The 13,060-nt window shown below is 36.9% G+C and overlaps 1 protein-coding gene across 3 annotated transcripts; it reads left to right on the forward strand.

Moving 5' to 3' along the window:
• The first annotated feature begins 573 nt into the window (after positions 1-573).
• Positions 574-10,240, forward strand: LOC125681804 (lysosomal thioesterase PPT2-A-like). Of its 3 annotated transcripts, none has more exons than XM_048922030.2 (9): positions 574-846; positions 3,555-3,708; positions 5,353-5,445; positions 5,533-5,587; positions 5,678-5,730; positions 6,740-6,823; positions 6,939-7,023; positions 9,459-9,513; positions 9,742-10,240. In XM_048922030.2, exons 1-9 carry the CDS (start codon positions 628-630, stop codon positions 9,883-9,885), a joined length of 942 nt encoding a protein of 313 aa, XP_048777987.1. In that variant the 5' UTR covers positions 574-627; the 3' UTR covers positions 9,886-10,240. The 3 variants fall into 3 exon arrangements, with proteins under 3 accessions (XP_048777987.1, XP_048777989.1, XP_048777988.2); XM_048922031.2 differs by lacking the exon at positions 574-846 and adding an exon at positions 2,772-3,011; XM_048922032.2 differs by lacking the exon at positions 9,459-9,513 and having other exon boundaries at positions 592-846.
• Positions 10,241-13,060: the final 2,820 nt, after the last annotated feature.

Raw genomic sequence — 13,060 nt, forward strand, 5'->3', positions numbered from 1 at the left:
TCTTGATTTTCTTCTCAGACAAACTTCCTCCTTCACATCTAGAACTCCAGATGAACTTCTTCCTTCACATTAAGAACTCCAGACGAACTTCCTCCTTCACATTTAGAACTCCAGACGAACTTCCCCTTCACATCTAGAACTCTAGATGAACTTCCTCCATCACATCTAGAACTCCAGTAAAGCTAATTTCCGTGTTTTAAAATACAATCTCAATATCATATTCGTTTTTTGTCTTGTAATTACCCGTGACAACCACTAATGATTTAATAGCCACCTTCCTATCATTGGGGGAAAAACCGAAACAAAACTGGATTGTAATTTAATTTTGTTTCTGTGTGTTCCATGGTAACACAGCACTACAGGCATGTTCTTTCGTTTTAATTCATTTAAGTAATAAGGCCTCTTTATGTTATTAACACAATTTAGTTGAATGGACCGGCCCCAGGGGTCGCTGATTTTTTGAGAAAGTATTGTACATGCTACTATCATATCTTAAATCATAAATATCTCAAACGTCAAATAAGGAAGATTTTAAAATAGAAATTTTGAAAACGAAAATGTGTACAGAATTTTAAAAATTGCTTCCGGGATATAAAGGGATTTTAAACTACATACACAAATGATTGAATGATTCAGCCACTACATGTCGGGTGTAATTTCTGCTCAGAAATGATCACGAAATTCAGATGTATGTCCGCAAAAAAATCGTTTTATTTCTTGGTTTTGATTTCTGTTATTTGTTTTGATAATGGTGTTACGAAGTCGTATAAAGCCGTGGTTTTCATGCATGGAATATTTGGAGATGTCGCTGTTGAATCACAAGAGTTGGATGCATGGATAAAACAGGTTGGATTTACATGTATTTCATGGCTAAATTATATTAAAATACATCTTTCATCACGTAAGCTTTACTTCGTTTTATTTTTGCTCAGTTGGGTCCAATAAACTGTAAATTATGCGTAATTTATCAAGTAAAACGACGGAATACTAATATCTTCAGTTTTGGTCTGTCTTGTCTGACATTACATTTAATGTCTAACACTCATCACCCACAATTAGTAGAAATGTAAAGTTCGGTATAATTCTGAGCCCCTTCTTACTTTTATCAGACTGACACATGTCTTTAGAAATTATTGTGTGTCAATCTCTATCGGATTTATTTATTGCGTGTAAATTAATCGTTTCAGATTAATTATTGTCTGTCAGTCCGTCCATTTTATTTATTGTCTGTGACATTCATAAAAAGAAATTGTCTTGGTTAAGAACATTTAGACAAAGTTAGGACATAGGCCCTCCGAATGTCTAGGTACCATTGAAATGTATAACAGAGAAAGGCAGGTAACTCTTTTAACAGGGTGCCAAATTTCAGCAATTAAAAAAATAATAGGCAAAGGCATTCTATACAGTAGTCCGTGGCTTTCGACTTGCATATGACCCGTCTAAATTGTCATTAAAATTTTCAAGTTAAATATTTGAGAACTAATTTGAAAATTTAATTGATTTTTTTTTTCTCACTCGAAATTAGCTCGGGCATTCAGAGCACTCGGTTATTTCACATGTACACAGTGCGGTATTTGCAATGCTGTGGACGAATGCCTCCTATAACCTTCTCCTAATAACATTTGAAAGTTGAAAAATTCAATTTCAAAATACATGTGTCTCATAGTTCCAATGGAGAAAATTATCCCTGTCCCCAGCAGCCGTTTTCAAATATTTACATTTCCAATGTCTTGCCTTCGATTTCTTTACCAATTGTAATGATTGTCATTTCCCCATGAATGCCATGCAGATGTGAACAATGTGCGTATGGATCTTGATAAATATAGTACGTCTATTTCAACGGCTGGGAATTCTGACAAAATTGAAAGTAGAATGTAAGTGTAAAAATTGTCAGAATCGCAGGGTCAGGGAGTGTCAACATTTTAACACAGAATACGGGGTAAGGTATATGTACAGTGTAGTATAAAATTTTGACAGGATTGCAGTGTAATGTGCAGAAAGCATAGAAATTTTGAACGGATCGCAGAGTAGGTATAAAAATTTCCACAGGATCACAGAATACAGTAGTTTGGGAATTTTGATGTGATCGCAGAGTGAGGTACAAGTGGTGTAACAAGTTTGACAGGAGAGCAGAGTAAAGTCATATATATATATATATAATTTTTTTTTGAAAGCCAAAATACAGAATGAAAATGTTTTTAAAAATCGCATTGTTATTCAGTTAATGTTAAAGATATAATTGTGACACTGATATACAGCTGTATATACATGTATGTGCTTCCATACGCTTCACACTCCTGCTGATTACACCGCCTTATCTAAGATATCAGATTTACAGTTTACCGCAGTGATGAATTACATTGTATGATCTAAACTTTTAATATTGTACTAGCTTTGATACCTCTATCATACAACTGCTGGATATTAGAGTAAGATAGTCCATGTCGATATCTACTAACCCACTGTAATATACTAATCTGTTTGGTTGCTATGAGGAATTCCTTTCAGTAACGGTACTCTCCCGTTGACACGCCCGTGAAGGGAACTTGATTAGTCCCAATTACAACAACATTAGTCCTAATGACAATCGGATTAGTCCTCATTACTCCACTTGAGTACTCATAATTACTCAACATGAGAAGTCCTAATTACTCAGTTGATTTACATTATCGCAACACCAATCTGTCACTCATAAATGCCGATGGCTTTTCACACCTTCCCGCGTATCAGCTTCTGGTATAAAGAGGCCTCCAAAGATTTATTTACAATCAAATTTTAATCTACCTGAGATGTGATTGACCAGTGCATGGTTCAAAGTTTTTCAAGATACGAGTGGAATGTTGATGTGCAAGCCTGAGAAGATGTTACTGGTTGTAATTTTACAATTATCCATTTTGGCTATAATACTTGCTGTCCATAATGTTCCGAACGGTCCCAAAGCTATAGTGTTTATCCACGGAATTCTGGGTAATTACCAGGAAGGTTCGGATATTCAAAAATGGGTTGAGGAGGTAAGTCAGTCGATTCCATAAAGCAGTGAATGCCATTTTATTTCGGTACTAACACCCCCACCCACCCTGCTTTCATAGCATATTGTACTTTGAAAGAATGTAGTTTATATCTTTAAATAACTATTTAATACAGTTGTTGACATATAGTAGTACATTTATACATACGACTGATGGCACACATTGTTGACATACGCTGTTACATGTACCTCAACTTCAAATGAACATTTTAGTTTTTCCCGTGTGATTGTGAGTTGATAGATAAATGATAAATTTGTCTTGAGAAAAAAAATGTTTAAAAGTCAGGGAAAATTACCATCCCCGCTCCCTCCATTAGATTACTGACGCCCTTTGAATGACCGTGTACACGACACCGGTGGCGGATCAAAAAATTCAAAGGGTTGCAAACCAAGTTTGTATCCTTTCCGCCTAAAAAAAAGGGGTGGGGTGAAGATCCCAAAAATGACCAAAAAAGGTCTTTATTATAAATAAAATTCAACCAGAATGGGTAGGTGGGTGGCTTTATTGAGCTCCTTTTTCTTCCAGGTTCACCCCGACACACCGTTCTACGCCATACCCCTATATCAAAGACTTGACAGCCTTGTGCCTCTATGGAAACAGGTTGACGTCATAAGTAAGGAGGTGATCAGCATCATGAACAATCACACCAACGGCATCCATCTTATCTGTTTCTCACAAGGTCAGTATTAAAACATTTATTTCTCAATTATTACTAAACAAACGGTGCATCACTTAACTCTGAACATTAAAAACTTTAGAATTTTTACTACCCTTGAAATGCATTTTGGTGGGGATTTTTTAAAAACTTGTATATCATAACACAAAGTTAAATACTCGCATACATCCAAAGACAAACACCCTTTACAAGAATGTTAGATTTTTAATCCCATCAAAATCCTATTTCATTATCCTATCAGATAGAAAATGCGACAAAAAAAATTTTCACTGTTAATACATACAACACTCCGGACATTCTATATACCTTTCCTAGCCTGGATTTTCTAAAAATCCCAATCTTTTACAGAAGATTGATTACCATACTAGATTAACGAGATCATTTATCCTAACAGAAAATTTTTCCTCTAGTATACAATTGTAACTATGGAAATTTGGTAAACTATAAATCTTGCATTTCTCCTACACCTATTTCTACAAGCATTTGTGAGCTCAGCCCTGAGCTTCGACATGCACATAAAAAAATCTCACCATATGATTTTTAGTGTGTTTAGATACCGATAATAACTACAAATTGTGTATAAAGTAACAAATCTGATCTTGTATTCAGAGCTAAATATCACACTGTTAAAACAAGAATCTATAATTTGATGATAAGATGTGACCCCCAGGCTATCAATGTTGCAACAGATGGATGAATATTGTTTATCACCCCTCTTGAGAATTTTTCACTCATATGGAGACGTCACCATTGCCGATAAAGGGCTGCAAAATTTGGACCTATATTCGGCGCTTACGGCATATGAGCAGGGAGGGGTCTTTATCGTGCCACACCTACTGTGACACTGGGCCTCGGTTTTTGCGGTCTCATCCGAAGGACCGCTCCATTTAGTCGCCTCTTATGACAAGCAAGGGGGTACTGAGGACCTATTCTAACCCGGATCCACACGGGATAATGTTGCGAGGAACATCGAGATACATTCAATCTTAAATATATTTTTGAAAATTTAAAAGGTCATAATTTACTCCTCAGATCGAACTGCGAATCCCAACCCGCTAATCAAGTTGGGAGAAAATCAGAAGGCTTAGATATATAGGATTTCTATTGATACATGTAACTCCGGATAATTGACTTGATTTGTTTTCATTGTTATAATCAGAGGTATTCTACAAGCTCCAGTCAGCTCAGTATATTCCGTTACACTACAACTCCAATATCATTTTTCGTACGGGAAAGTAGTCCCGGAGAATTGACACTGCACGGAGTTTGAGTATTCTAAAGAGTATTGGGATATTCCTTACTGGTTACGAGTATGGGAAAGCTAGATAAACTTTTATGTAGATTTCCCACACGCATCATCAGAAAGTAAACTCCTGAGTTATTATATTCCACAATTTTTGGTTTTATTTGGAAATAATACCTTTCCCCAGTCAACTTCACATTAATTTTCATTTAAAGTCACTTTTCATCCGAAAAGCCCCACTAATTTCAGAAACAAAGAAACGAATATTTAACATTGTCTTATTGGTAAGGCGCATTTACAGAAATTTTTTTAATAAACTGTTACATTGTATGTGTTTTGAAAATATTTGTTTTTCAAAATTACTTGATGATCATGATTTTTATATGTGAATATTCTATTTATAGGAGGCCTGATTTGTCGCGGAATTTTGTCAACAACTCAGCACAACGTGGACACCTTCATTTCTCTGAGCGCACCACTAGCCGGGCAGTACGGAGGCGAGTAGTAAAACATTATTACTGTGGTCGTGTTGTGATAAATATATTCTGTTGTTCTTAATACACATTAATTTCTGTCCATTACAGATACAAATTATCTGAAGTACATTTTCCCAAATTTCCTGAAATCGGAACTGCACAGGCGAGTATCTTAAAAGTTCAATCTGCATTTGCCCCGATCTTGTGCACATACGAGTTACAGCAACATTTAACAAAACCATTTCTATTGTAGAGTGCTTTATACAAAAGAAGGACAAGACGTCTCGTTGGGAAATTACTGGAAAGGTAAAATTAGGCTGAGTGCCGCTGTGTGTTTAGAAGTAAATCAGTGACCGGTCTCACACAACTTATCTAAAGGCTAAACTCCGTCTTAAGACCAATGCTTGTCATAAGAAGATGTTCTCGTCGCTGTTTTACAAAACTGTCATATCTTACGATAACCACAACAATGTTAGAAATCTTAAGATACATCCGGATGCGTGTCTTAATTCTTGAAATGGCGGCGGCCACAGGGGCTAAGCCCGTTTTTGACCCGAACCCTGTGATACCATAAATATAGATATCACAGGGCTCGGGCCCAAAACGGGCTTATGATACTTTAATTGACATCATAAATTAAAAGTATGAAAGAGAGCAGATACATGAAATAAAAAAGATAATATAGAGACTTGAGAAAGTTTAGGGGGATATGTGTATCTTTGAAAAGTTTTGTTTTACCGCGACATGTGACCTTTGAACTCTGTGGTGAACAACTTAATATTTGTTTATGGAGAGGGCTTATATGTCCAATCCAATTATGTTTCTACATAATGTAATATAGTTTAAATTAAAACATTATTATTCGTTTATAACATTCCGCAAGTACATGTAGCTGTATCATTCATATAGAAAAGAAGTACTATGTTTGAATTTTTAAAATACTTTAAATCATTACAAATCACTAAAATCGTAATATTTCGACTTCCTCTTTAGTTTGTTTACTTTTATCTTTCATGAAGTATTTAAATCTTAAGCATGAAGTTAAAAGATAATTTAAAAAAAAAAAAATCGGTATTTTACAATGTAACGGGTATGATAACGTTCTAAGATCTATACTAAGATTTCTTGAAGTTAAGATGGTTTTGTGAAACAGTACTCTGGTATCTAATGATTGTCATAAGTCAGATCTTAAGACGGTCTTATCTGTCGTGAACAGACCTTAAGATGGTTTTATGAAATCCGGTCCAGGCTCATGACTTTATTGAATAAACTTTTGATAGATTCAACGTATTTACCGAGTTTTATATCGCTTCAGATCCCCACCACTTGGAAGAATACCAGAAATATTCTAAATTTCTTGCACCGTTAAACAATGATACCTACACGCCAAACATCAATAGTAAGTAATTTAAAATTTGGTACAATGCAGCATTCCTCAGTTGACTTTAAAATCAATGACAATATTTTAAAAAAGTGACAATAATCAAATTTCATTTTCAATTTTCTATATTTAGAGTACAAGCAAAACTTCCTAAGACTTAATAGACTTATTCTGATTGGTGGACCGAACGATGGCGTCATCACTCCATGGGAATCAAGGTATTGGTTTAAAAAAACAAAACCCAACTTATTCAGTTTTGTGAAGTTTATCATTGCAAATGCAAATATTTCCACCCCACTCCCACAATGTCTAAAGTAAACAAGAGGCCCAGGGGCCTTATAGGTCACCTGAGTATCATGTAACAACCTTCCAATGTTTGAATTAGGTTTGTGTTTAAATATAAGCATTTTACTTTTGGATGGAAGAAACATTGAATAGCTATGTGGTCAGCCCCGCCTTTGCACCAGAACCCCTGACCCAGGGGCCATAAATTTCAGTTTTGAAAGAAGCATCCTTGATCATCATTATCATACTATTAGTTTGTCTACTTAATACCCAGCAGCAGAGGAGAAGATTTTCAAAGAAATAAAATGCATTTTCACTATATGATCAATAGGGCCCCACCCTAATACCAGAACCCCTGACCCAGGGGCCATGAATTTCACAATTTTGAAAGAGGCATCCTTGCTCATCATAACCATGCTATTGGTTTGTCTACTTAATACCCAAGGACAGAGAAGAAGATTTTCAAAGAAATAATGCATTTTCACTATATGACTTATAGAGCCCCACCCTAGCACCAGAACCCCTGATCCAGGGGCCATGAATTTCACAATTTTTAACAAGAGGTACTGTGAGCAATGCTCACTAAGAATACCCCCCGCTTACCCCAATCTCCCAAAGGGTGTTGGTAATAGGTATAAACTACCTCTTTTCTGAGTGTTGCTACTTCGATGTCCAGTGCGCATGACCTTTGACCTTTTGACCCAAAAATCGATAGGGAACATCTTCATCCCATGGGTAGTCCATATGTATGATATGGTGACTGTAGGTGGAAAGGATAATGCTTTAGAGCCCGGAAACCATATTGCTACTTCGATGTCCAGTGCGCGTGACCTTTGACCTTTTGACCCCAAAATCGATTAGGATCATCTTCATCCCATGGGTAGTCCATATATGTGATATGGTGACTGTAGGTGGAAAGGATAACGCTTTAGAGCCCGGAAACCATATTGCTACTTCGATGTCCAGTGCGCTTGACCTTTGACCTTTTGACCCCAAAATCGATAGGGAACATCTTCATCCCATGGGTAGTCCATATGTTTGATATGGTGACTGTAGGTGGAAAGGATAACACTTTAGAGCCCGGAAACCATATTGCTACTTCGATGTCCAGTGCGCTTGACCTTTGACCTTTTGACCCCAAAATCGATAGGGAACATCTTCATCCCATGTGTAGTCCATATGTATGATATGGTGACTGTAGGTGGAAAGGATAACACTTTAGAGCCCGGAAACCATATTGCTACTTCGATGTCCAGTGCGCTTGACCTTTTGACCCCAAAATCGATAGGGAACATCTTCATCCCATGGGTAGTCCATATATATGATATGGTGACGGTAGGTGGAAAGGATAATGCTTTAGAGCCCGGAAACCATTGCGTCTACAGACGGACGGACGGACGGACGGACAACCCGATTCCAGTATACCCCCCCCCCCCCACAACTTGTTGCGGGGGGTATAAAGAGGCATCCTTGCTCATCATTACCATGCTATTAGTTTGTCTACTTAATACCCAGAGACAGAGAAGATTTTCAAAGAATTTCTACATTTTCACTATATGACCAATAGAGCCCCACCCTAACACAAGAACCCCTGCCCCAGGGGCCATGAATTTCACAATTTGGGTAGAGGGCTCAATGCTCATTATAATTATGCCCACAGTTTGGCTTCTTGATGTCCAGGAGTAAAGAAGAAGATTTTTTAAAATTACACTCATTTTGATGGTTTTTGCCCCACTCCTCAGGCCCCAGGGGGACAGGGACCACGAATTTCACAATTTTTGTTCCCCTCCACCCACAGATGCTATATGCCAAAATTGGTTGAAATTGGTTCAGGGGTTTCAGAGAAGAAGCTGAAAATGTTCAAATGTTAACGCACGACGAACGACGACGGACAAAAACAGATAGCAATAGGTCTGAATTCATTCAGGTGACCTAAAAATGTAAACTTAATTTTATTTTTTCCTGGTGTGGGGGGTGTTGTTGTTCAGAAATACTGTTACTATTCTTCCGTGTTTTTAACAGTATTTGCTATTTTTTTCTCCTTTGTATGCTTATATGGGTACAACGCTGGAATAAAGAGTTAATTTTCTCATTTATCATAACGTATTGAGTAAATGTTTGCTGTGAAATGAAGTAGAATGTACCTTCACGAACAGTGTGACAGTATAACATCAAACCGATAGTGGACTCGAATCCCAGTCTGAAGGGGATCTTATCTTGTAGTATAGATACTAAAACGATAACAAAATATTACCATCCCTGCTTTTATGCTGGTCAACTGAACAAGATTAATAAAAATTTGTGAACGCACCTACAACTATAGCATCAGATAAATCACAGATTAACGTCGCTTTCTCATTTTTTTCAGCCATTTTGCTTATTACAACTCTGAAGAGAAAATTGTCGAAATGGAACAACAGAGAGTAAGTTCGCTTGGAGTGTCTGCGTCTGCTGATCTCATATAACTAGTAGTTCTCCTTGTTGTTCGCTTGGAGTGTCTACATCTGCTGATCTCATATAACTAGTAGTTCTCCTTGTTCTTAAGATATTTGTAGTTTGAGTTTGAGCCAATATATTAAATATTTTCTCTACTTTCTCTGTAGTATACTATAACAGAAGTATCTTTGACATCTTCTCTATTTTCTCTTTAGTACTTCCTGGAAGATTCCTTCGGTTTACAGACGTTATATAAACAGAAGAAGATCAAGACTTATACCATTCCCGGCGTGCAACACATCCATTGGCATAGCAACAAGACAGTGTTTGACAACGCCATACTTCCTTGGCTAATATAGATAAAATTCAGACAGATCCATGCCTTTTTTAAAATATGTATTTTATTATACACCCACTCACTGACGACAAAGCACATCAATGCAATGATACAATGCTCAAACATTTTATTTTATTTGGTTTTACATAGCATGTGAGAGTATTTTCATTATTGAATTATTTTGTTCACTCTAAAATTTTGTAAGTGCACGTACATGTATGTGCGAATAGAAATGATTGTACATGATGAAGCCTTTGTCCTACTGTGAAAATGTCACAATTACTTTATACACAACACACATTGACCTGCATTTGTATAAAAGAATATAACATTTCAATAATTATAATATGAAGATGGAATAAAATGGTTACAATTTATGGAAGGATTTCTTAGTGTCTAATTGTATTGTATACTATCGGTACTGTACATTTGAATCTCTTTTGTTATTTCTACTCAACATACTAGAATGCCTTTAATCTATGTTTCTACTGATTTGCTCTGATATGTAAGTAATGTAGTGTAAAAACGGGAAATGTGGTGTATTAAACGGGAAACATTCGTACGTTTAGCAGAGGCGGATCCAGAACATTGTTTAAAGAGGGGTGTTAACCAATCCTGCAAACAAAAGAAGGAGGGAGTTGTTGAACATTTTCAGTCTAATCAAGGAAGTTGTACTCCCCTGTAACCCCATTTCACTGTCTAGTTGTAAAAAAGCTTGGCCACCATGCAAGGCTTTTAAAGACACCGGTATGTCAGCAAATGGGAAATTATTCTACATGTAATTCATTTCATAGATTTTATAACATTTTGCTCCCCCCTCCCCCTCAAAATATATCTTAAATTTGAGTAAAACCAGGTGACCTATTGCAACTGGTTAAAGTCTGTCGTGCGTAAGCAACTGAATGTTTTTAATGTCTTTTTGATAACTACCATTCCAATTCTCTTCAAATTGGTATGAAGCATTTTTGTGAAAGGGGGAACAAATTGCAAGACTCCTGCACCTCCATGGGGCCATAGGGTCGGGGCAAGCATTATATATTTTTTTTACCAATGTTCAAAAATCTTCTCTACAACCGCACATCTGTAAGAAACACTGAATGCATGCATATTGAAAAAGAGTACAAAGGTCTCTACCAAAATGGTCATTATCCCCGAGGTAGTGATTCTGACTTCAGGTCGGGGCCAAATTAGGTATATAGTGAATATGTGTGAATTAACATTTAAAAATGTCTTCTTTAATGCTCTTGATACTAAATTAAAAGTAAATTGATATTTAAAATGAGCAGGTAGCCTTTTGCCAAAATTTTAAATTTCATCATCTCAGGGATATATAGGAGTTTTGGTATCGGGATGGGGCCAAAATGGTCTGTGATTATTGAACACTTTTAACTTCTTCTTAAGTATCTTTAAGGCAATGGGGACATAGGAATGGGACGAAAGCTGCCAAAACTGACCCATTTTCAACAATCTTCTCTACAACTGCATATTTTAGGACAAACTAAATGCATAGTGATGTAGATTAGGAGGGTCTCTTCCAAAATTGTAAATTTCCTGATCCCCTGGGTAGAGTTTCGGACTCCAGGACGGGGCTAAACTTGGTATATATATAGTGTATATGTGTGAAACATTTAAATAATGCATGTGTGTTCCTTAATGTTATTGATACTGGATTGAAACTAAATAGATATTTGGATGGAGTAAGTAGTCTTTATCCAAATTTTTGATTTCATGATCTCAGGGGTGGGGTTTTTTGGTATCTGGGTGGAATCAAAATAGTCAGTGATTAGATGTGTTCACAATTGATCATAAACATTTTTATATTGCCGATTGATTGATTGATTGTGTCTTGCTTAACGTCTCACTCGAGAATTTTTCACTCATATGAAGACGTCACCAAGACCGGTGAAGGGCTTCAAATTTAGGCCTATGCGCGGCGCTTACGGCCATTGAGCAGTGAGTGTTCTTTAGCGTGCCACACCTACTGTGACATGGATCATCCGTTTTTAAGGTCATCTCCGAGGACCCGTGACATTCATATCTGATGACGAGCGTTTGGCGATGGAATTGCCGATCGAGCTTTAGGCGAAGGACCAATCACTACCCATGTTTCTTCTTGATAACTACCATTCCAATTCTTTTCGAATTTGATGTGAAGCATCTTTGGGACAAAGGGGACATAAATTGTAAATTTCAGGACTCCTGCATCCCTATGGGCCCTTAGGGACGGGCTAAAAACTGCCAAAGATTATCCATGTTAAAAAATCTTCTCTACAACTGCAGGAAGAGACAGTCCTTTACCAAAATTGTAAATTTCATGATCCCAGGGGTAAGGGTTTTAGTACCAGGGTGGGGGCAAAATTGTTATAGTGATTATCATTTGAAAGACTTCTTTAAATTTGCTGATAAAAAGTAAATGCAAATCTAGGATTGATTGATTGATTGAATGTTGTTTAACGTCCCTCTCTAGAATATTTCACTCATATGGAGACGTCACCACTGCCGGTGAAGGGCTGCAAAATTTAGACCTATGCTCGGCGCTTATGGCCTTTGAGCAGGGAGGGATTTTTATCGTGCCACACCTGCTGTGACACGGGACTTCGGTTTTGCGGTCTCGTCCGAAGGATAACCCATTTAGTCGCATTTTACGACAAGCAAGGGCTACTGCGGACCTATTCTAACCCGGATCCCCACGGGATTGCATATCTAGGAAAAACGGAAAAGGATGTACAAAAATGGTGAATTTCGAGACCCCAGGGTTTTGACTCTAGAATAGGTCCAAATTAGTCATTTCGTTTAATGTTACATATGTAATACACATATCATATCATGTAAAGCCTTTCATCAGTGTGTGCACTTTTGAGGGCATTGAGGTTTAAAGGGAAAGGCAACTCTAACCACATTGTTGCCTTTATGAATAAAGTATTTCTTACTAATATCGTAAATCAGTCTTTAACAATAAAAATCTTTGCTTAACAATTAAATCAATATTAATCTATCGTATATTTCAAATTACCCGCCGCTAAGAGAGCGGTCATTGAAGTTTAATTGATTACGTCATACCGTCGGTTCCGATTTATTTCATCAACAGCACTGTAAACATGACAAGTCACGAACAGTTAAGTTTGGAGCCGTATAGTTTTGAGCCCGTTCTTTCGCAAGAAGAATTTAAGAAAAGAAGACGTTCAGTTGAGTCGCAG

The sequence above is a fragment of the Ostrea edulis genome, chromosome 2 (genome assembly GCF_947568905.1).
Source record: "Ostrea edulis chromosome 2, xbOstEdul1.1, whole genome shotgun sequence".
NCBI lineage: Eukaryota > Metazoa > Mollusca > Bivalvia > Ostreida > Ostreidae > Ostrea > Ostrea edulis.

Excerpts from the sequence above, each read along its gene's own strand:
- LOC125681804 (XM_048922030.2), top strand. The coding sequence starts at position 628 with ATGATTCAGCCACTACATGTCGGGTGTAATTTCTGCTCAGAAATGATC. Across the intron at positions 6,824-6,938 it reads CTACACGCCAAACATCAATA|AGTACAAGCAAAACTTCCTA; the intron begins GTAAGTAATTTA and ends TTCTATATTTAG. Across the intron at positions 9,514-9,741 it reads TCGAAATGGAACAACAGAGA|TACTTCCTGGAAGATTCCTT; the intron begins GTAAGTTCGCTT and ends TTTTCTCTTTAG.